This window comes from Arachis hypogaea, chromosome 12, assembly GCF_003086295.3.
Source record: "Arachis hypogaea cultivar Tifrunner chromosome 12, arahy.Tifrunner.gnm2.J5K5, whole genome shotgun sequence".
In the NCBI taxonomy this organism is placed as follows: Eukaryota; Viridiplantae; Streptophyta; class Magnoliopsida; order Fabales; family Fabaceae; genus Arachis; species Arachis hypogaea.
The window spans coordinates 102696697-102719980 of record NC_092047.1 but is presented as its reverse complement, the minus strand read 5'-3'; the positions used below and the strand labels follow the sequence as shown (position 1 = coordinate 102719980).

General features: G+C 32.0%; 2 protein-coding genes across 24 annotated transcripts; both read left to right on the top strand.

Annotated features, from left to right (window-relative positions):
• Positions 1-440: 440 nt before the first annotated feature.
• LOC112727955 (uncharacterized) lies at positions 441-5316 on the top strand. 23 transcript variants are annotated; one of them, XR_011868813.1, is made up of 7 exons: positions 1061-1505; positions 2656-2773; positions 3200-3224; positions 3310-3396; positions 4133-4208; positions 4527-4625; positions 4707-4858. XR_011868813.1 is itself a non-coding variant. In XM_025777915.3 (5 exons), exons 1-4 carry the CDS (start codon positions 1368-1370, stop codon positions 3379-3381), a joined length of 363 nt encoding a protein of 120 aa, XP_025633700.1. In that variant the 5' UTR covers positions 1061-1367; the 3' UTR covers positions 3382-3396; positions 4133-5316. The 23 variants fall into 23 exon arrangements, 3 of the variants coding, with proteins under 3 accessions (XP_025633700.1, XP_072065705.1, XP_072065704.1); XR_011868806.1 differs by having other exon boundaries at positions 3190-3224; XR_011868812.1 differs by having other exon boundaries at positions 4527-5316.
• A 4868-nt stretch (positions 5317-10184) lies between these two features.
• LOC112727954 (sulfoquinovosyl transferase SQD2) lies at positions 10185-14904 on the top strand. The gene is made up of 11 exons (XM_025777913.3): positions 10185-10883; positions 11564-11630; positions 11794-11864; positions 12138-12255; positions 12358-12431; positions 12707-12762; positions 12847-12930; positions 13055-13142; positions 13231-13308; positions 13598-13654; positions 14079-14904. Exons 1-11 carry the CDS (start codon positions 10471-10473, stop codon positions 14569-14571), a joined length of 1599 nt encoding a protein of 532 aa, XP_025633698.1. The 5' UTR covers positions 10185-10470; the 3' UTR covers positions 14572-14904.
• Positions 14905-23284: the final 8380 nt, after the last annotated feature.

The window sequence follows — 23284 nt, the reverse complement described above, 5'->3', positions numbered from 1 at the left end:
TAGGTCTTTTCTATCTGGTACATGATGACATTTTTCTTTCGGTGTATCTTTTTTTTGTTTTGAAATTTGTTTGTGATAAATATTATTTATTTGGGTATAATTCATTTGAAGCACTTGATTTTAGCACTAGATTAGAGAGTTTGCTACTGTGTTTAAACAAATTAAGTTAACATGTTTTAAGAACACTCCAAAATTGACTCCCTAATTATAATGCAACCACCAGTATAACAACTTAATTCACAATGAAATTATATTTCATATTTCATAATGTAAGAACATTTTTGCTAATGAGTCATGAATGTAAAAACAATTATTAATATGTAATATGTGCACCCAATATCAACAATTAATGTCACTTATAAATGGGATAGAAGAGAGAGGGAGGGGGAGTCATTCTAGAGGATATTTAAAGCCTCTATTCTCTTTTTCTTCCTTGAGTTAACAAGTAAAGAAGGACTAAAAATACAATTTGAGGATTCTAAACTTTATCCATTACGGTTGGAACCTTAGATAAAGACAAAAGTATTTCACAACTGTGACAATGAGGCAGCTGGAGGGATGAGGGTAGCTTGAGAGAAAACTTTGGGGGGTTTTGGTTGCTACAAAAGTGGAAGGAAGACAATTGTGGGTTTAAGCCTTTAATTACTATCGGATTTATCTTAAAAAAATCCAATGGTAATATTCATTCGCGTAAGTGAAAATAGTGTGTTTCTTACTACAAGAAAAATAAGTTTTAGGGACAAATTTTTAGCGGCAATAACATAATGGCCACTATTCCTTTTATTTAAGTTATGTTTTTATGACTATTATATATTTGTCATTAATACTATATATTATAATGGCAATTATTATTATTGTCGCTAAAAAATACATGAAAAAAGTTTTAAAAACAAATTTTAATGGCAATTATATATTTGACACTATTATTATATATTATAATTTATTGCCACTAAATTATTATTTATTTTTACTTTTAGTTTTAATTTTTTTAAATTAATACTAGTAATTATTTAATTTTCACTAAAATTTTATTATAATATTTTATTTAATTTTCTAAATTGCAAACCAATGGAAGGAAAAGAGAACCCTTGTCTCCGATAACCCACTCCATCTCAACTTTCTCCACTGACAGCCGCTCACCACCACCGTCACATGCCTTGCCATCGCCGAGGATCACTGCCTATTGTCCTACATGCACATCTGTCTTCCTGTTTTCACACTCTACCTCAGATCTAGGTCAAATCCGCGCTAGATCCAGTCAGATCCGTGTCGCTGCTCTAGACACCAAACAGTGTTGCCGTTGCCGTCGCAGTCAAAGCCACCACCGAGCAGGCCTGTAGGTCCGCCGCCTGGTCTCTCTCACTCTCATGAAGCCGCTGATCAGGATCACTGGTCCGTTGCGTTGCTGTCTCTCGCTTTTACAAAGCCGCCGCCGCCGCCGCCGTAGGCTCGACGATCCATCCCCTTTTCCAATTGTCATGATCCTTCCTTTTTCTTCATCAAAGGTTGTTATTCCATCCATCTTATATATTATTATTTTTATTCTATACAAATTGATTCTTATGATGTTAGTATTAAGATTGATTGTGCTATGTTTTTTTGTTCTTCCCTCTTTTATATGGGGAATTTCATCAAACATGTTCTGTGCACTCTGCATTGCAAAAATATGCATGTGGTTATCTTGGTTTTGTGATTGCATTAGACAATTATTTATTTCCTTGCTTTCCGAACTAGAGTTTGTTGATTAGAGTCAGAGAAGTTATGCAGAGAATTTTCACTCTCCACTGCAATTGAACTTTGCTTCTGAAATGTATATGGCTCTTTTTATCTAGAAGTGTGACTAGAAAATACTGATGTTATAGTAATTCTCATCATGTGTAGGAACTTAGAAGTGTTAGATTAGATTCGAAAATTGTAAATGTAAATTATTGTCTTGCCTTTACTTTGTTTCTTCTTGTTGCTTCCTTATTGTATCTGTGAACTATGATGACTTGTTTTCTCTCAATGTAACAAGTAGTGACAACAATGAATACTCACCTTCCTATCTTAATTACATTTCACCAAAATTTTAATGCCTCATAATTCTTGCATCATATTACATGTGGTGTTTCTCATGTTAAGTATACAAAACTTAGCAAATTAGAATCATCTTTATTCAAGTATTTAAATCCAAATTGAGGATTCTTTGGGTTGACTTAAGCTAGAGCCATAGTTCGAATAACCTTGATTTGTCTTAAATAACAAGGAAATAAATACTTAGTTGATTATTGTCATCCTTATTCAAGTATTTGTTCTTATATTATGTAAATATCAAGCAACACAATGTTATATTACCTTACTACATGTTCTGTGCACTAAGCAATATGAAAGCTGCTTAGCTACCTTTATTGTTGTCCCTAGTCAGAAGAAAGAAACTTGAATTTTTACAAGAAAAAGAGGGAGAAAACAATCAAGTTACCCTTGTTGTGGATTGATCTACAATCAAGTAAGTGATTATGATGTAAATTGAATTTGCTAACTAAGAAGTTAGGACTAGCAACTTCTTAATTTGACTTTTCCATTCATTATATCCATCCTTTTTCTTCTTTTTTTTCATCGTTTATTTTTTTATTATTCCTTTTTTATTTTTTTACCAAATCGATTTTTTGGCAACAGAATGTTGTTGTTGGGTTGGTAGAGATTATAATTAGAGAGAGAAAAAGGAAAAGGAAGGGTCCTTTAAATATGGCCTCAACTGGAAGCATTTTGGGTTTCGTAGAGAAGGCAATCACTGGTATTGTTATCACTATTATCCTTTTTAATGTTCCTTTTCAATCTTAATTTTGATTCATTATTATGCTTCCATAATTTATTATACACGATCAGTTTGAATGAGCTATGGGCTTTGATTTGTTGTTATTGAGCTTTTTTTGTGTACTGCATGCATTTGTGTGTATAGAAAGAAAACAGTGTTTGATTGATTTTTTTTTCTTTTGGTGTATTCATGATGATAATTTTGTTAGTAGTATTTTTTTATGATGAGTTCAGATTATTTATCATAGATGATAGATAGATAGGTAAATTAAATCAATACCTATCTGGGACACAAGATTTTCTTATTCTGTATCAATTTTACTTGGTTATCACTAAGTAGTTTTCTATCCATCCTTTTGGAATGTTCACTTCATGCGTTGTGATTAATCTGCTAAGGGAGATACAGGGAGGGAGGAGCGGCAGTTGCAGTGGTAAGATGGTCCAAATTTAATTTATATTTGCAGTTAGTTGGAATCATTATGTGGTTCTCCGAACTTGATAACTTCTTTTACGTAGGCAGACAACACAAGTCTCCTCCATTTGCAATTAGTTGGAATCATCTTCATGTGTCTCTACCTAACAGCTTAACAATGATTTTGGAAGGTAATGTTTTATCGCTTCTATTTATATAATCATTGCACTTGGTCGCTTTCAATATTTACGTGTGTTAAACTTTGCTATATGTTAAAATGTATTGTCAATTTTATTATCTTTGTTAATCGGTTTACAATATGTATATTGAAAATGATCTCTCCCAGTTTTTAGGCCTACTAGTATTGAATCAGTTGCTAGAGGTCAGTTACTGTTTTACTGAACTCACTGGTTAACCACCTCTAGTACAAGTTATAGTGCTCTAACAAATTCTTCATTATTATTTTGTTCTAATAATTCTCTATCACTTGATGTGTCCTATTAATTCCCTGCAATTTATGCAAAATGGTGATCCAGCCTAAATTGGCTACGTTTTTACCTTCTCAATATTTGTTGGAGTGGTATGATACAAAATCTGATTAAATTGTAGATGATAATGTTGTATTTTTTATTTTCTGTGATTAATGATACTTCTAGTTAGGAATGCTTGCAACAACCTTTTATGTCATGGTAATGCTTCTTAGGATCTGTCACTGAGATTGGTTTATTAATCTTAGAACTTCTGATTATCCGTTGGTAATACAAGATGGTATGGTGGTGGCCTTAATTAAAATGCTATGTCAAATTTTATGTTTTTTTTTTGTTTCATAAGTATTATTTGCATAATTATACTCCTTACTTTTAGCCCTTTCTACTAATTGTTGTTTTGTATACGTTAATGATCACTTTGAATTTTTATTTTTTTCAGATCTGATCCAAACTTTTAGTGAGGTACCAAAGAATATCAATTTTGTACAACGTAACAATCGCTTGTGTTGGAAATTGTAAGTAGCATTGTTGATTTATTAGAGTTTTGTGATTTGTTTCTAAATTATTCTAACTTTTTTTGCCTTTTATTTTTGGTTAATACCCTTTTTTTTCAGTAATAAGAGAGGGAAGCCTATGATTATAGACCTAGGTCTATAAAGCCTTAATAAATCAGACTAAAAAAGATATAAAACATCCTTAATCTAATCAAATGACAAATATTGATGGACAAACTTTTGGTTATATATGTGGGATGGAGGGAGTGTAATGTTAATAATGTCCATATACTAAACAATTATTTAGTTTTAGCAAGATAATTGTTTCTTTATGTGCAGTGCTCTGGAGTTTTTTCTAGTTAAAAGAAAGATTAGGAAATCCTCGTAGCTACAGGTTTTGAACTTTTCAACTAGCCAATTTCTAAGAAGGAAAGATTTGTAAGTTGTGCATCCACTATAAGTAGTGTATTTTGATCTTCATATAGGATACTTAATTTTATTATTTTGATCTTCATGTAGGAAACATCTCTTAAAGCTGTTTCACAAAAGGAATGGATAGTGAAAAATTCAAAACATTGATTCTAGTTGATGCAGCTAAGAATCTGTTTAAAGAAAAGAAGACCAAAAAAATGCAACATAAAATCGAATATAAGCTAGGAAGAAAAAAAAGAGTTGCGGTTTGAACAAAGTACTACTTCATTTCGAAAATTATTCTGTTAATTTAAGAGAAGAAAATTGTAGCATTAAATTAGCAAGAGAGCAAAGACCAACTTCAAAACTAAGAAAACCGTGTCATTGGTGTCAAGATGAAAAATATTGCCAAGCTATCAATTCCTTGAAAAGTAGCCAAAGGTTTATAGTTTTGAATTCTTTAGTATATTCATGATTTATGATTTTCCTTTCTCATTTACTTTTAAATTCTTAGATCAATTGCTAAAAACGAAAGCTAGGCTACTTTTCAAGGTGCAACTTTAGATCATTGCTTACACTCGTATTGCTACATTGATGTAACATAGTTATAGGCTTGTAGAATTTTTTGTTATTTAGATTGTAACATGATTTATTACTTTTCAAGAAAAAATTGTGTATCAATATTTTGAGTCTAATGAAATATCTCATTTTGTAGTAATTAATTTCAATATATTTATATTATGCATAATAATAACAATTGTTGGCAAAAATAATTGAGATTCTAAAAAAAAAAAATAGTTTGTTACTTTTAAGAAAATGAGTATAATATAACTAAAAAAATCTTAAGATTTTAGCGGCAATAGTAATGGCAACTAAAAGTAAATAACATTACAATTTTAGAATTATTTTAGTGGTCATATAAATTGCCGGTAAAATGGGTTTCGGCTGCAATAACAATGGCTACTAAAAGTGAATAACATTACAATTTTAGAATTACTTTTGGTGGCCTTATAAATTGCCAAGAGAATGACAGCTAAAAGTAAAAAGTTATATACTTTTTGCGGCCATTAAAAAAGTCTTTATCGGTAAATGTTATAATTTACGCTAAAACCTTTTAGAAACAAAACATAAGACGATTAATGTCTAATTGTCGGTAAATGTATTAGCGGCTATTTTTATTGTCGCTAAAAATAAAATAAATTGCTACTAAAAATAATTTTTCTTACAGTGCTTTAGGTTATTTTATCGTTGAATTTTTCCACAAAAGTTTTAACAGTAATTTTGGCGTCACTAAATTTGATTTGGCACTATAATTTTTGCGTTAAAAAATGCAATCCAACAGTAACTAAATTCTAAATATGAATTTGAGTGATTATCGTTGGATTTTTCTACAATAATTCCGACTGTGATTAGAGTGAGAAAGATCTAATGGTAATTTTAATGATAATTAGCGTATTTCTAATAATGATAATTATTCATGAGTATAATCCATATATATTCGTCCATATCTGGTTGGTAATAGCCTTAAAAATATTATCACCTTTTTAAATTGTAGCCAATGCTAAAATGTTAAACTATACTGTTTAGTATGTATTGATAAATGATAATAATGTAACTAATATATATACTACAAATCTACAATAAAAACTTATCTCACTTTTTTTTTTACTATTTATTATCTGTCCATCTTTATTCAATAAAGAAGTATAGATGAGTGAAGAATGTAACCCTTAAGGGGTGAAAATTTATTTATTTTAAAAAGAATTTGTGTTCATTTACATCAATTTAAAATGTAAGGAATATCTTATATCTTGTGAATTAAACTATATTTTATCTGAAAAATTTCAAGTGTATTAAATATATCGATATTTTAATAATTTTAAGTATTAATTTAAATTATAAAAAATATATAATATATATTAATTAAATTACTGAGATATCAGTATTTCAGATATATTTAAAAACTTATTTTCTATCTTATATATAAGACACAACCGTATCGTTCTATACCAACCACCAAGTCTCACAGTTGGATAGCTTTATCAGAGTCCAAAATAAACACACAAAACAACCAAAATTCAAAATCTGATTATTGCTTGTTTATTGGACAATAGTTTTCTTGAAAGAGACAAGAAATGATCTTTTAATTGTTTTTATGATCAATAACACGTATTCATCCAATATAAGATAATAAGGAAAAGAGAACTTTATGTTTGTATAATATTTTAATTTCCCAACATTATATCAACTTATAACAGCGTCTGCTATTAAGTAAGGTATGAACCCGAATTGAATTTTCTCCAATAATAACATCGTACAAGTTTATATCATATCTCAAAGATAAATTCTTATAATTTAAAAATATTTTGTTGATATAATACAACTCATTATATTTTAGATATAGGGATAAGTATGATTTTGGTCCCCAAAGTAGAGGCTGAAAATTTATTTCGTCTCCCAACTTTTTTTCGCTCTAAAATGGTCCCCAAAGTTTCAGTTTATTTTAAAATCGTCCTTCGGACGAAAATACCCTCCCCTCCCCTCCCATCTTCTTCCTCAACACCCCTCTTCTTCCTCAACATTAACGGAAGCAGAAGCAGATGCACAAACGCAGAAAAAAAAAAACAACCAACAATGGATAACAACAACAACAATGACAAATTGAAAATCAGAAGAACAGCAAGCAGAAGCGGAAGAACAGCAGCAAGCAAAGCTGAACCCAGAACTCAAACAAACAACAATAAAACTCAGAATCATCTGAACTCAGAACTCGGAAAAATCATCATCATCAAAACTCAGAAAATCATAATCTGAACTCAAACAAACAACAATAAAACTCAGAATCATCTGAACTCAAACAAACACCAATATAAGAACAACAACCCTAAACTCAAAGTCATCGTCATCGTCAAAACTCAGAACCCAAAATCAGAAAAACCAAAACCCATAACTTAGAACTCAATCGATAATGGAATAAAAAGAACAATCAAGCAGAACCACCACCACCACCAGTATCATCATAGTCATCATCATCATCATCAGCAGCAGAAAAATCAAGCAACATGCACTTTAAACAATAATCAACAACCAGAAATTTCACAAAAAATTCAGTTCAGAAGAAGAAGAAGAAATGGTGGTGCTGCTGGTGCAGGGCGGCAGGGAGGCAGGGCGGCGTGGCGGCGAGAAAGAAGAAGAAGAAGAGGAAGAAGAAGAAGAAGAAATTGTGGTGGTGCGGTGGTGCAGGGCGGCGAGGCGGCGGGGCGGCGGGGAAGAAGAAGAAGAAGAAGAAATGGAAATGGTGGTGGTGCGGTGGTGCAGGGCGGCAGGGCGGCGGGGCGGTGGTGCGACGGCGGTAGTGCAGCGGCGGTCCCCCTTCTCTCCCCCTCCTCCCCCCCTTTTCTGCGCCCCCCTTTCTGCGCCCCCCTTTCTTTCTCTCCCCACTTCTCTGTATCCCTTTCTTTCTTCTGGTGGTGGTGCGGTGGTGCAGGTCGGCAGGACGGCGGGACGGTGGTGCGACGGCGGTGGTGCAGCGGCGGTCCCCCTTCTCTCTCCCCTCCTCCTCCCCCTTCCTCCCCCCTCCTTTTCTACGCCCCCTCTTCTGCGCGCCCCCTTCCTTCTCGTATCCCTTTCTTTTTTCTTTTTATTTTTTTATTTTATATTTATTTTATATTTATTTTATTTTATAATTTTTTTAATGAAGGGTAATTTGGTAATAAAAAAAATAAAATTGGTAAAAAGGATGATTTTAAAACAAACTGAAACTTTGGGGACCATTTTAGAGCAAAAAAAAGTTAGGGGACGAAATAAATTTTCAGCCTCTACCTTAGAGACCAAAATCATACTTATCCCTTAGATATATGAATTAAGTAAATGGCCAAAATAATTCTTTAAATTTCACATATTAGTTAAAGTAGTTATTCAAATTTTTACTTAACCAAATTAATATTCCAAATTCTCCAACATCAATCATATTCATTCTTATCTAATTTTTGTATCATGCTATGTTTTTCACATTCATTTATGAGATTTTTTCTTTGTTGTGGCAAATTTAAATATTTTTGTGGCATACGATTCTCAAAATATTTTTCTATTAATTTGTTGTTTTTATGTTTTCCTTCGCTATTTTTATCTATGAAACACGGACACTTTGTTGAGTTGCGTGTCGGACACATTTCGGATACGACACTCACCGACACTCGTTCGACACGCGTGTCTCCTGTGTCCAAACCGTGTCTCAATAAAAAATAAAAATTTTTTTTCCGAACACACTTGGACACACCTAAATACCATCACGTGTCAGCGTGTCGGTCTTATTCTTAATATATATTCTTAAAATAAATTTAGATAGAGTATATATTATTATTTATTAAAATAAAAAATATTTTAAATACTTGATATACTTAAAATAAGATATTAAAAATAATTTAAAAAATTAATTTATATTTTAATATCAATGAAATATTAAAATATCATTACGATTTATTTAAAAAATACTTTATATTTTATATGTATACGTGTCCCCGTGTCATGTAAGATTTTAAAATTCGCGTGTCGACGTATCTCGTGTCATGTCCCATGTCCGTGTCGGTGGGGTGCATCATACATTTTTATTCATCAATTTTTTACTATCACTCTCGCTCTAAAGGATCCAACAAGCTGTGTAATAAAATATGAATTTACTTTTCGTTATATAACATGTTACTATACTATTTGTTTGTATTATTAAATAGAATGTATACAAAAAAAATCCAGTTAATTTATATTCACACACTATCTATTTGTAGCAAATGGCGAGTCATTCATACAACACAGAATTAATTGACGTGATTGACATTCCTATTCCTTAACCATTAATATCAAATTGGAGTTTGAATATCCACTAATATGAGGGAAAAAATTCACTTCTTTTATAAGATTTCTAATTATAAGATTGTCTCTAATATATATAAAAGATATAATTAAAGTTCTAAATTGATTGTTTAAAATATGAACATGTATTAAAATTTAAAATAGTTTTTGAGATTTTAAATACATCAATTATATTTTTTTATCAAAAAATTTATCATACTTTTAGAAATTGGTATAATATACTTTTATTAATTTTAAAGTCGTAATTAATAGTTTAGTACATTAAGATCTTAAGTATTATTTTAGTATATGCAACCAATTTAAAAGAATTACTTTAAAGATATCTCTAATGCTTGATTTTAGTTTCATTTTATTTTGAATCTCACACAATATCACATAAGTATTTATGGGATTATATATCATAAAAAATTAATTTAAATTCAATATAAAATTCATCACTTCAATGTGTGATTTTATTTTAATTTAACAAAGTTACAAAGTTACAATGTTCATTTAATGGACTTAATAGATATACAAATATAATATTTACTAATCTTTCTTTAGAATGATGCAATATTTTTTTATTGATATTTGTATCATTTCAAAAATAATATTCAATACAAATTTTAATTTTAAATTAATTCAATAACTGTAAAAATCAAATTAATACCCAAAAAAATAGATTAGAGTTACTCTAAGACTTAATTCGATACAATTGGCTAAATTTTTTTTCCAAGTTGAATTATTGTGTAAAATGTGGGAAATAGGGTTGAATCATTTGACCAAAGAGGCAAATAGCATATGCTCAAAGTTCCCCCTTTTGATTCCTCTCTCACCCGCCATCATAAAGAGAATATCCATTGTTAGAGTCCTTTGCATGTGTCTTAGATTCCTTCATTCTCACACACACAAACACACACACTCTTCCTTGCAAACAATTCCATATTAATCAATTCAATAATCGAGCACATTTCAAAGGCTGTAACTTTATGATTATATACTCCTTCACATATTTGCCATCATCATGAACACTACTTCCACTTCTCTCTCTATAAATTCCTCTCTCTCTCCTCCTTTTCTCTCACCTGACACAAACACCACTTATTCTTCTTCTTTCTCTTTTCCCTCTTCCTCTTCTTCATACTACCCTCGTTTTGCTTCTGCCGGATTCTCTCTCCTCCAATCATTTGGACCAAAACCCATCACACCCATTTGCAAAAGATCAAATTTTTGCACCTTTCAAGGCTCAAACACTCTGAGAAGAAGGAAAAGTTCGTACCTTGGAGCTACCAACGAAAAAATGACCATAGCTGGGGATAGTTTGCTTCAGGTTGTTGAGGAAGAAGAAGATTCTCCTCCTGAGTCTGCTTTGCTTGATCCTGAGAACAATTCTAGGCCAAGAAGAATCGCACTTTTCGTTGAGCCTTCTCCATTTGCGTGAGTCATTCATTCCCTCTTTTGATTTTGTTCCTAACTCTTCCCCATTGTTTTACTAGTCGCTTTAACCAAACTTAATTGCTTAATTTAGATCTTCTTCCAACTGCATCAGCCCAACAACTTTCTTCTTTGGTGTCAAAACCCATCATGTGAATTTTTAATTAAAAAAAAAAAACTCTTTTGTTTCTTTGTTCAGATGACATTAAAGTTTTTAACTTTCTCTTTCCACTACAGTTGACTTGCTCTGTTGTTATGATCCAGTGTTGACTTTGGTTGTTTGAGGTTTTTTTTTTGCTTTCTTTTTTTCATGTAGATCAGATTGGATTTGACCTTCATGGTTTCAATTATGATTTAATTGAGCTGGATTTTGTGCTAATCTGTTTTGGAATATTAGAAGAAAAATGCATCTCAGCTATATGTTTTGCAGTGCTGCCTCTAGGACTTGTAAATAACTACTTGTGGGGTGAGAGAATCAAAGATTAATTATGAATTAATTCTGGGAAGTGTTGATTATAAATGAATGTCCCTTCATTTATAGGTTCTCTCTGCATTTAAGTACATTTGTGATTACATTACCTTTGTGAATTGTGATTATCATTCATGTGTAGACTACTTTTAGAAAGAACAATGTCTCTTCCTTTTAAATTGGATTTTTATTGAGAGCTCTATCTATTTTGCAGGTATGTTTCAGGATACAAAAACCGGTTTCAGAATTTTATAAAATACCTTCGCGAAATGGGAGATGAGGTAACTTTCTCTGTTATCTTAAGCCTGGTTGGTTTCTATTGTCATTTTTTCATGTTTTCTAGTTTGAGGATTTTATGAAGAAAAAACGAGAAAATTCTGCCATGTATCCTAAAAATTCTAACATTGTAAACTAATTGCTTGTCTTCATTTCTTCTTGTAATAGGTAATGGTTGTGACAACACATGAAGGTGTACCCAAGGAATTTTATGGAGCAAAATTAATCGGATCGCGAAGGTTGCTAACATTGATTTGTTTAGTTTCTTAGCAGATTTTATTCTTGGCCATCTCTAACCTCTGCAGTTATTTCTGAATCTTTTAACCATATAGAAATTGTTTCTAAGTTATAGTAATTGCTGATATTTGAAATTGCTTATATCAATTTAGAACTTAGAAATTAGAAATTTCCTAATTAGATAAAATTCATGAAAAATTCTTTGAAGTTATGGTTAATGCTGCAGCCATTGTTTTATCTAACAAATTTACTCTAAACCTGGAAAAAAAATGCAGCTTCCCTTGTCCTTGGTATCAGAAGGTACCCCTCTCTTTGGCACTTAGTCCAAGAATAATATCAGCCGTTGCCGAGTTTAAGCCTGACATAATACACGCATCATCACCAGGAATAATGGTTGGTGTCCGGTTTTTCTCATTTTAATAACTGTTGCATTTAAATGAATGATATATAGTTGTAGTAAAGAACCTACCATAACTAACAATGGTTGAATTTCAGGTGTTCGGTGCTCTTGCAATTGCAAAGCTTCTTAGTGTTCCCATTGTCATGTCTTATCACACCCATGTACCAGTGTAAGTTACATGTTTACTTAGGACTTGCTTTGTTTCTGTTTTAAGGATTTTGTGAAGGAGAAAAATGAAAACAGAAAACATGATGTTATTGTTTTCACTTTGTTTCTTCATAAATCAACCTTAAAATAGAAAATATTAAAGATCAAAATAGGCAATGTACACAAAAGTCAAAGTTCAACATTGCACCTTTGCAATGCTACGATGTTAGGCTTTCGAACATTAAACCAAGTATTTCTTATGGCTGATCATTTTTATTTTTATTTCTCTTTGTTCAGATACATTCCAAGATACACCTTTAGCTGGCTGGTGCAACCCATGTGGTGGGTCATAAGTATGTATGCTTCCTTCTTTCCACTGTTGTCATACTTAGTGACATGTTTTTGTGAGAATAATGTCGAGTTTCTGTTTTATGTAGAGTTTCTGCACAGAGCTGCAGACCTGACTTTGGTGCCATCGGCTGCCATTGCAAGGGATCTTGAAGTAGCTAGAGTAACAGCAGGTGAACTCAAACACCATTGTTGATTGGTCTTCAGCTTTCCTCGATCAATAACAATAGCCAAGCATAACCATTTCTTTTGTACACCATTCTTGGTGTCTGACTTATTTCATTTGTCAATTTCCAGCTAACAAGATTCGCCTTTGGAACAAGGGTGTCGATTCTGAAAGTTTCCATCCCAAATTCAAGTCCCATGAAATGCGAATAAGACTGAGGTTTGTGAACCTATTGTAATTTTCATATGAACAGTGTTTCTTTTAATATAATCAGGTTTGATCTTATCCTTAAACATGTGTTGTGCAGCAATGGCGAGCCTGAGAAGCCCTTGATAGTTCACGTAGGACGGCTTGGAGTCGAGAAAAGTCTAGATTTCCTCAAAAGGTAAGAAACATCACATTCTCCAAAGAAGAACTTGGAATTATATACAATATTTCGCAATCAAATCTTAAAATCAAACTTGAAGGGTGGTGAAAACTTTGGTTGTCATCATTGTACTAATGCTGAAAGATTGCTAAAACAACCTTTTCAAGAAATGCTTTCTGGCAGCTCAGTTTGACATGCCTCTATCTTTCTTTGTCAATTCTTCGGTTCATCACACCATAATGTATAATATACCTTGTTTGTAAACTTGAACATTTGTATATGACATTTGAAACACATGATTTGGCAGTGTCATGGATAGGCTTCCTGAAGCAAGAATTGCTTTTATAGGAGATGGACCATACAGGTAACTTAATATGATATGTCTTCGATTTCCTCTTTGCTATCCAAAAGCTTTCTACAAGTGGAAGTTGCTTTCATTGTGAAAATGATATTTTAAAATTATTTTTAGTCAGGTTGTACCGGTACCAAAATCTCATGTAAGCATACAAAATGTTTTACATATTAATCAAAATTCCACTCCATCTTTCTTTTCTATATGCTTGAACTACCTCACTTTTTATTAGATAAGCTTCATTGGTTAAATGTGAGTGACATTTTGTACAAAATACATTTGATCAATGCTTGAAAAACCTGAACTTGTGAGCGATTTCTTAAGATATGACACAAATTGAAAAATTAAATTGTTTCTTATTAATTTGTACTCCAATAAAAATTTACCCTCTAAAATTTTCTTGCCTAAATGTGAAATCTTTTGCACCTTTTAACAGAGAGGAGCTGGAGAAAATGTTTCAAGGCATGCCTGCAGTATTCACAGGAATGTTAGGAGGGGAAGAACTGTCTCAAGCTTATGCCAGTGGAGACGTCTTTGTGATGCCTTCGGAATCCGAGACACTCGGCCTGGTTGTCTTGGAGGCCATGTCTTCAGGGATCCCGGTTGTGGGAGCACGTGCCGGTGGTGTCCCAGACATAATCCCTGAAGACCAAGATGGCAAGATTGGCTATCTCTACACTCCAGGCGATCTAGAAGACTGTTTGAGCAAACTAAAACCTCTCTTGTACGACCACGAGTTGAGGAAAACCATGGGACAAGCTGCCCGTCTGGAGATGGAGAAGTACGACTGGAGAGCAGCCACAAAGAAGATCCGCAACGAAAACTACAACGCGGCCATTTGGTTCTGGCGCAAGAAAAGGGCTCAACTTTTAAGACCCTTCCAATGGCTCGCGAAACGGATTTTCCCATCTCCAGAGGTCAATGTATAGGTGATTGTGATTGCAAATGCAAATTGCATTTCCCTATATATAGCTTTGGATTGGTTCCTTAGTTTTCATGATTGCTTTGGCTTTAAGCAAGCCTTTGTATGTGACAAAACAGAAAGTGTGGTTGAATTGGGTTTAGTGCATTCATTGTGCTGTATATAATGGAACTTGAAATATGGTTTTCATGTGCCATATTTTGTGCCATTATGGAAGTGGATTAAAAAGTTGAAATGAAATGCAAATTCATGGTGTGAATTTGTCATAATGTACATTATTCAACCAAGAATAGTTAAATGGTTAATGTTTTAAATGTATGTGGAAGATTATCACAGAAAACTAATTGTTCACAATGCAAGGTTCTCATTAGAAACAACTTAGTTTATCTTGAATTAAAATTGATATATTTTTTTGTTCACCTTCCTGAGTCTGACAATGATATATTTAATTTTAACTGTAATTAACTTTCTCTTTCTTCAATGTATTGACAATTAGATGAGATTTGTGTAATTATTCAAGTGGTGGATGAAACTAGATAGATATATTTGCTGGTGTGATAATTTTAGGATAAGATAATGGTACAACAGTGTATCATTTTTTTTAGGGTCAGAAATAACTTCTAGTTTTATAAGAAAGTATGGTTTATAGATATGTATTAGTGCAATGCATTAATAACAAAACTAGCAATATTTGCAATATTGAAAGATCAAGCACTACTGGTTTTATTAGAAGCGTATTATGTATCCATTTGTAGGGAATTGAATTGAAACAATTGCAAAGATTATGTTAACATCGATTACATAATGTTACTCTCATTACTGATTTCTTAGTGCAAAAACTGTTCATCAGTTCATGTTCCTATTTCATTTGTAAGCTCTTCATGTAATTGTTGAAATTTTTTTTTTGGGTTCACAGTTGAAAAATCTTTTTTTTTTTCATTTTTGTTTCCTATGAGAGGCTAAATTAATTCGTTGCAAATTTGAACTCATATTTAAAAATTTATTGTTAGTCGATGAGTTGCTATATACACAAGACAAAATCTGAACTCCGCATACTTATTTTTTTTTTTGGTTTCCCACGGTATCCCCCAACCCGGCAGGTCAAGGACTAATCCGTCGCGGTACTGAGCTCCATTTAAGGGTTTGCCGCTGGCCAATGGGTTGCTGCATGCACAAGGCGGGATTCGAACCCCCGACACTTGCTTAAGCGGACTAGTGAGCTAACCACTAGACCAACCCAACTTGGTTTCCGCATACTTATTTAAGTAAAGGATTAACTACCAATTTGGTACCCGAAAGATTCAGCTACAGACAAAAAGGTCCTTGAAAGATTTTATCAATAAAACAGCCCGAATAATTTGAAAATACAACAAAAAGAACAAAAAAATATTATATTTTTTGTAAATAACAAAAACTTTCATATTTAGCAAACGAATTATTTATTTGATTTACATTTTTGTGACAACATTTGAATAAATAGTTAGATGTACAAACAAATTTGGAATAAAATTTGATTTTTAAATTTTTTATTTTTTAAAAGAATATGGTCATTCACAATAATTTTTTTAATAAAATACACTTGACAAAAAATTACTAAATCTAAGGATGAAAAAAATCTTATTTTTCTAATAATAATTACAAAAGTTTGCATTAAAATTTGGTCTCTAAAATCAATTTTTAGTATATATTTAATATCTAGGCCTTTTTGTCATGTTTTTAAATATTGTGGGAGCTTATTTGTCCTTACTCATTAGCATCTTTTGAAATTATTTTTGTAAGTGATATAAATTTTCGAATACTATTTTTGGTAATTTCTGTAAATAAGTGAGCTAGCAACTTTTTTTTGTGGTCGGAAGTGAGCTAACAACTTAAAAAGTCTTGATGAATAAAGGGGTGGCAAAGCGGGCCGGCCCACCCAACCTGTCCTGCTTAGGCTTGCGCCACAAAACGAGACGGGCCGACCCGCCTCGCCAACTAAGGTGGGTTCAAAATGCTAGCTCATCCCGTTTTATGGCAAATTGGCGGATCGGGAGTTAGCCCGCTTGACACTTTTTAAAAAAAAAAAAAAATTCATTAAAATTAATAAAAAAATAATAATTAAAAAATTAAATACAAATAAAAAAATCAAATTACAATCTAAGTTTTTTCACTATTATTTTTTTAATTTTTAACTTTAATAAAATTATTTAAAATAATATTTGTCAATAGAATTATCTTTATTTTAAAAAATAAATCACATAATTTGAGCATATATATAAAATTGTAAAATAAAATAAGTGAAGTTAATAACTAAAAGAAGAATAAAAAAAAAAAAAATATTTAAAAATTATATAATTATTAATTTTGTAACACTAATCACTCTTTTATTTAATAAAAAATTAAAAACTTTTGACCCGGCGGCCGACCTACTCCATGTCATCAAAATCCGTAAATTTGACGAATAATTTATTTGACGAGTTCTAAATCGTCCAACCCATCTTTTTAACGAATTCAGCGGGTCAGCGGGTCAGGCCAATAGATTCGACCCAGCTATCCCTAATATTGAAGACAGAATATGTACGACCCCAAAAATATTTGTCTATTCTATTTGCTGTGTTGGTCTTTCAATTTGTTGGTCTTGTTGTGTTGAGATAATTCAGGGTTGTGCATATATTGGGCTTATCTGTGTCATATATTTACTGGATATAATATAAATTACGAAGCAGACCTGTCCAACAAAAAAAAAAAAACAAGGAAGCAGATAATAAAAATACTAAAAATCTAAAACTGTTACATATAATCATTATAGAGCAGGTCCAAAAAAAAAAAAAAGTTAAAATCGTTATAGAATTTATAATTAAGTTGTTAGTAAAATAATATTGGTCATTTTTTTTTATTCTTTTTCGTTTTCTGGTGAACTATTTTTTCTTTAGACAAAACATATTATAAAAATATCACATTTTGACCTCTTATAACTTTGCCTTAAAGATTGTTGATTGGTCAAATAGAAATTAAGCCCTATTTTAATTCTGAGATTGACAAGTTGTACTGATTTAATTTTTAATTTTTAATTGTTATAATTTATTTTTTTAAGTTAAAAAAAGTGCACTAATATAATTTTTCGTGTATTTTTTCGCAACACTATTAGTGAAGTGGTTCAAACCTTGTCACATTGAATATATTAAATTGATGTTGTACGCGTTTTGGCACTAAATAAAGTATTAAACGTCTAAACGATGTCAATTAAGGGTTATGACAAGATTGTTCAAATTTTCAAATGATGTCGTTTTAATATGTCTAGTCTGGTGTAGTAAGGTTTGAACCACGTTACTAACGGCGTTGAATTCTGGTGACAAAAAATATAGAAGGAACTACATTGATGTATTTTTTAAATTTGAAACACCAAATTATAATAACTAAAAAATTAAAGACTAAATTAATGCAACTCGTGGATCTCAAATAATAAAGTGGGACTTAACTCGTTAACGTTAAGTAGATAATATTATCAACATTACTTGTTAATTTTGAACAACTCAAATCAATGTGAGATTTTTAATTTAGTAGTAAAAGATATTGATTAAAAATAACATTGTTATTACTGTAACAGGAAATTAAAAATATATGAATGGATAAAATAAAACAAAATTTTACTATAACACATCTCAAAGACATATTGCATTTTAAATAGCAACAAGTCACCCGTAATAAGTCCCATTCTTTTTAACTGAAATTCTCATGTTCAAGTTTTTCAGAATTAAATAAATAAATAAAATCTTAAGACACAACATAAAATAAACTTTTATCGATTAATGAATAAATTGAAGATAGTGACTTTAGTATGATTGGACTTGAACAACGACAAGCAGAAGATTATAAATAATAAATACTGTGTACTGTAGATAATGCACTAGAAGAACAAAAAAAAATTGTATCACATTACAGATTAACAAGACAGTAAGGTAAGATCATCATATCTTGTTCTTATTCTAGAACAAATTAAATCAATTATTCAAAGAGAGAGAGGAAATATACAGTAAATAATTTTAAAATTATTTATTTTAGTAAATAAAATATTTATTTAATTTATTTAAATAAAAAACCCCCTAATACAGAGCATAAACAACTCTCCACAAGTTACAAATTCTAAGCGAAAGAATTTTGATTTAGAGGAGAAAAAAATTGGGGAAAGGAAGGGGGTGTTTGGGGGGAGGGGGGGTGGGTTTGAAAATGAATATATTTATAAAAAATCTGTTTTACTCTTTTAATTTTTTTTTCCCTTTCAAATCCATTCCTCTATAAAACTTTAAAAGTGTATTTAGAACATAGTAAGGTTAGAAATGATTTGATTTTAAAATAAAATTATTTGTATAAAATGAATAAAAAAATAAGAATTAAATTGATTTATAATTATAACTAAATTCAAATTATTTTATTTTATTTTTATAAAATTTAGTCGAAACTGAAATAATTTGGTTTGTTGAAAATATAAAAATTACTTTTATCTTTTAAATATTAATATAAGAGAAAATGGTTTGAAGAGAAGAGATAGTAGAGGTCTGTAGTGGTTCGATGACGTCAGCAACGGTCAACCATTGTTATTAGAGGTAATGAAAAATTGTTTAGTAAATAAAAAATAAAAATATAAAACTATATTATTATATCAATTTTTAAATTAAATCAATTATTATTTTACATAATAATATATTTTTATTAATTCAATTAATTTTAAATCAAATTAATTCAATTCTAAAAATATTTTCTTCTAAATACACTTTAAAAGAAATAATATTTTTACTACTATATATTTCTGTATAATTTCTTTGTATTTTATAACATAAACGATGAATTTTTTATTTTTTTATTTCTCATCAATCACTTTTACTATTAAAAATTTAAAATATACAATATATATATGCAAAATAATACATACAATATTTTTCGAACTTCAATAAAAAAATACCTCGTTTTATTTTTTGGAAAACTTGAGGACATTATATAGAAGCTTAAATAATTTTTTGGTCACACCCAAAATTGAATTTCTAGACCAAGAAGAAAACAAAGAGCACAATTGTAAGCTAAAGTTATAGGCCTTTTCCTGAAAATATGTAAGATAAATTTTGATCGAATGATCATTTTATTCGTTTGCTTAAGTAAATATTAGGGATTTAAAATTTTTTTTTGTATGCAACAATTCATTGCCCAATAACAGATTCTTAAGTGAAGTTTAAATCCTTCTCGTTAGAGATTAGTCGCAAATGGCTAAAAAAATAAAAGGTCAAACCTAAACCCAATAATACGACCAACATAAAAAGTCTTATTCGATATGTAAAATTCGGTCAAATCGTAATTAATTAAATAATAAATTAAATAGGAGCGAATATAGTTAGCAAATTTAGCAATCAGAATTTGATAATTTAAATATGATATTTGGATTCAGTGAATTTTTTTGAGTCGGAAAACATAGTTTTCTGAATAAAAATATTCACTGGAAATTTGACTGGCAGTACCGGCTGCGATCTGTCCGGTATTGTGGCTGAGAAAATTAATTAGAAGTAAATAATTTTAAGAAATAAGAATTTATAATTTGGGAAGATAAAAATATTTAAAATACGATTTAAAATTCTAATTTTAAAGGTTTTGACCCAAAATTAGCCAACGGACTAAACTAAGTAAACCGGGCCCAAGTGGGCCAAGATCCAATATATATAAACATTAGTTATGAGTGTTTCAGCTCATTAACCCTAAAGAAAGGGGTGTAGGGCGCTGAAATGGAGAAGAGAGGAAGAAGAGAGAAAATCCTAATTTCATCAAACTTCAAATCACCATAACTTTCTCTCCGGAACTCCGATTGACGAGCTGTTTGCGGCTACACGTCGCTCTTCTCATCCTCTATAATTTTATCTAAGTTTTGTGGTGATTATTCCACTTTCCTCTGCCTATTTTTCGTTTTTTCCCTTAAATTCGAGTTTGGTTATGTGTGTTGAGTAATTTTATGATTTTGATTATTTAGGAGTGCTCTAGTATGAGACATTGGTGAGTTCCATCAACCAATTTCGTAGGTTAAGGTAAGGAACCCTCTAACCCTTGTGATCTATCAATTTCATGAACTCTATGTTAATTATAAGTGTGAAAATTGATTATATTAGAGTATTGGGTGATTTTGGTGCACAATTGGAAGATTGATATTGCTTGTGGGGCCTTGGTGAGGCTTGGAGTTAAGAGTTGGTGGAGACTCCCAAGAAGAAGCTCAATTATTTTTGCTACAAGAGGTACGGTTTAAGTTTCATTTAAGTATCGTGTGGTATGATGAGAATTCCTAGGCTAGATGCCCCTAGGATTAAGTTTGGATTGTGTAAATAGTTGGTGCTAATATGTATAGTTGATATGTAATGGAAATTAATGATTAGGTTGAGAATTGTGTGAATTTGTATGTTTGGTGTGTTGAGAATTTGATGAATTGGATAATGAATATTGGTTTATGAAATATGCATTTAAATTGTGAATTTGGGCCGAAGACCGTGAATCTTGGGACGGAGGCCGAAAAGAGGTAAGGAAGGTAAGTGATGTGTATATTGTGTAATGTCATATGAGATTAAATGGATATTGACTATTGAGTGTGTGAATAAATGGCAGGAATGTGGAATAATAAGAAATTAGGAATCTAGGAGTGGAAGGTGACGAAATTGAATTGAATTGTGTAGATGAGGTAGGTTTGGTTTTGGTTGAGTGTAATTATGTGAATGTGGTTGGGTTGTGGTCATTTGGTTGAGTGAAAATGAATTTGGCTTGTGAACGTTAGAATAATTGGTGATTTATGTTTTGGGTGAAAACTGATTTTTGACCAACTTTGGCGGCCCGTAACGCGGTCCTCGGAGTTAAGAATTCTTCAAAACTAGATTTTTATGAAAGTTTATTCAACGATCTTTTCAACAGTTCAGAAATGGTTGAAAAAAGAAATTCTGTAGAAGAAGTTATACTCGTCGGAAGTTTGGGGTTTGAAAATGTAATTCTGTAGCTTTTTAAACTTAGTAAAAATTTTGATAAAACGTACTCTGACACGAACGCATGACCGACACGCACGCGTCACTCACGATTTTTACCCTCTCACGCGTGCACCTGGCCGACGCGTATGCGTCACTGTATTGATGCAGGTGCATGGTATAAATTCGAGAGAGTTGTGATGGTAGCGTGTCAGTTTTGTGCGAGGAGCACAAAACGCATCCACACGTGGCTGACGCGCACGCGTCACTCTACCTCTCTACTTCCCACGCGTGTGCAAGCGTCGCCCGCTTTTCTCCGCTTCCCACGCGTGCGCGTGGGCGACGCGCACGCGTGACTCCCTTTTTCAGCAAAAGTTGATTTTTATGTTTTTAAAGCCGAATTTCAGACTTCTAAGCCTCCATTTTCATCCTTTAAGTCCTAAATTTTTATAGTATGCATAGTAATGAGAAGAATTAGGACATGTGGTAAATTGTGGATGAAGTAAAGTGAGAATCAATGATGAATGATGAGTAATGATGATTGTATGAGTTGCTGAGGATGATGGTGAAGGTGCTGTGTATGATATGAGCCGGATGGTTGTGATAAGCATTGAATTATGGCTGAGTATGTATATGTATATGATTAATGATTAAATGATTATGATAAACTGAGGAAGCTTGAACATATGGCGAGTATGCTGGAGATGCATATATGATTAATGAATGAATGTGGTAAATGAATAATGATGGAAAACGTTGAATGTGAATATACTTGTGTTTTCTCTCTGGTTGTAAGGGTGACAGGACACAGATACCCTCTAATGGTGACAGGGTACGGATTCCCTTTAATAGTAATAAGGCGCAATAGAGAGAGAGACTGTGTCTGGGTAGTAGGCAGTGGCGTTGTCCACTTGCTCCGAGTATGAGATGGGGAAAGAGAATTATGATAAATGAGTTTAATTATGGAGTTTTGAATGAATGTGTATTTGTGATTGTGATACCTGGGTAGTAGCAAGGGTTGTGGTTCGTCCCGCTTGCTCCGGGTCAATGCTTGAGATACCTGGGTAATAGCAAGGATTGTGGTTCGTCCCGCTTGCTCCGCGTCAATACTTGAGATATCTAGGTAGTAGCAAGGATGGTGGTTCGTCCCGCTTGCTTCAGGTCAGAGATTGTGACGCCTGGGTAGTAGCGGCAGTAGTGGTGATTTCACTCGCTCTAGGTTGAGCTTTTAAACACCCGCCTGGGTAGTAGCCGCAGTAGTGGTTGTTCCACTGGCTCTAGGTTGAGCGGGTAGTAGCAAGGGGGTTGTAGCTCAAACCTACTTGCTCCGCGATGGGTGTTTCTGTCCATGGTTAGCTACCAGGACGTGTCGGGTTGGCTATATAACCGACAGATGATATCATCAGCCAAAGGGTAGGCATACATCATATGTATATGTTTGAATTGTTTGGGTTTGCCTATTTGTTTTGGACTGCTATATCATATATGTTATGTTACCTGATTATGTGCTACTTGTTCTACTTGTACCTTATTGTGTATTACTTGCATGTATTGCTTGTGTTTGTACAACTAAAAGATCCCTCATGCTGGTGTCGGTTGACGCTGAGGACTATTCTTGTTGAGATGGAGCAATGATATGCTTAATTTAAAATGATGATTATTGAATGAGATAATTTGAGCTTTCTGGGTGGGCGCAGTAAAGTGATTTCACTTGCCCTAGGTGAGGATATGAAGTATTGATATAGAATTGGTGAGACAGAA

Excerpts from the sequence above, each read along its gene's own strand:
- LOC112727955 (XM_072209603.1), top strand. The coding sequence starts at position 1,368 with ATGAAGCCGCTGATCAGGATCACTGGTCCGTTGCGTTGCTGTCTCTCG. Across the intron at positions 1,506-3,199 it reads TTCCTTTTTCTTCATCAAAG|GGAGGGAGGAGCGGCAGTTG; the intron begins GTTGTTATTCCA and ends AGGGAGATACAG. Across the intron at positions 3,225-3,309 it reads GAGGAGCGGCAGTTGCAGTG|GCAGACAACACAAGTCTCCT; the intron begins GTAAGATGGTCC and ends TCTTTTACGTAG.
- LOC112727954 (XM_025777913.3), top strand. The coding sequence starts at position 10,471 with ATGAACACTACTTCCACTTCTCTCTCTATAAATTCCTCTCTCTCTCCT. Across the intron at positions 12,256-12,357 it reads CATCATCACCAGGAATAATG|GTGTTCGGTGCTCTTGCAAT; the intron begins GTTGGTGTCCGG and ends GTTGAATTTCAG. Across the intron at positions 13,143-13,230 it reads GAAATGCGAATAAGACTGAG|CAATGGCGAGCCTGAGAAGC; the intron begins GTTTGTGAACCT and ends TGTGTTGTGCAG.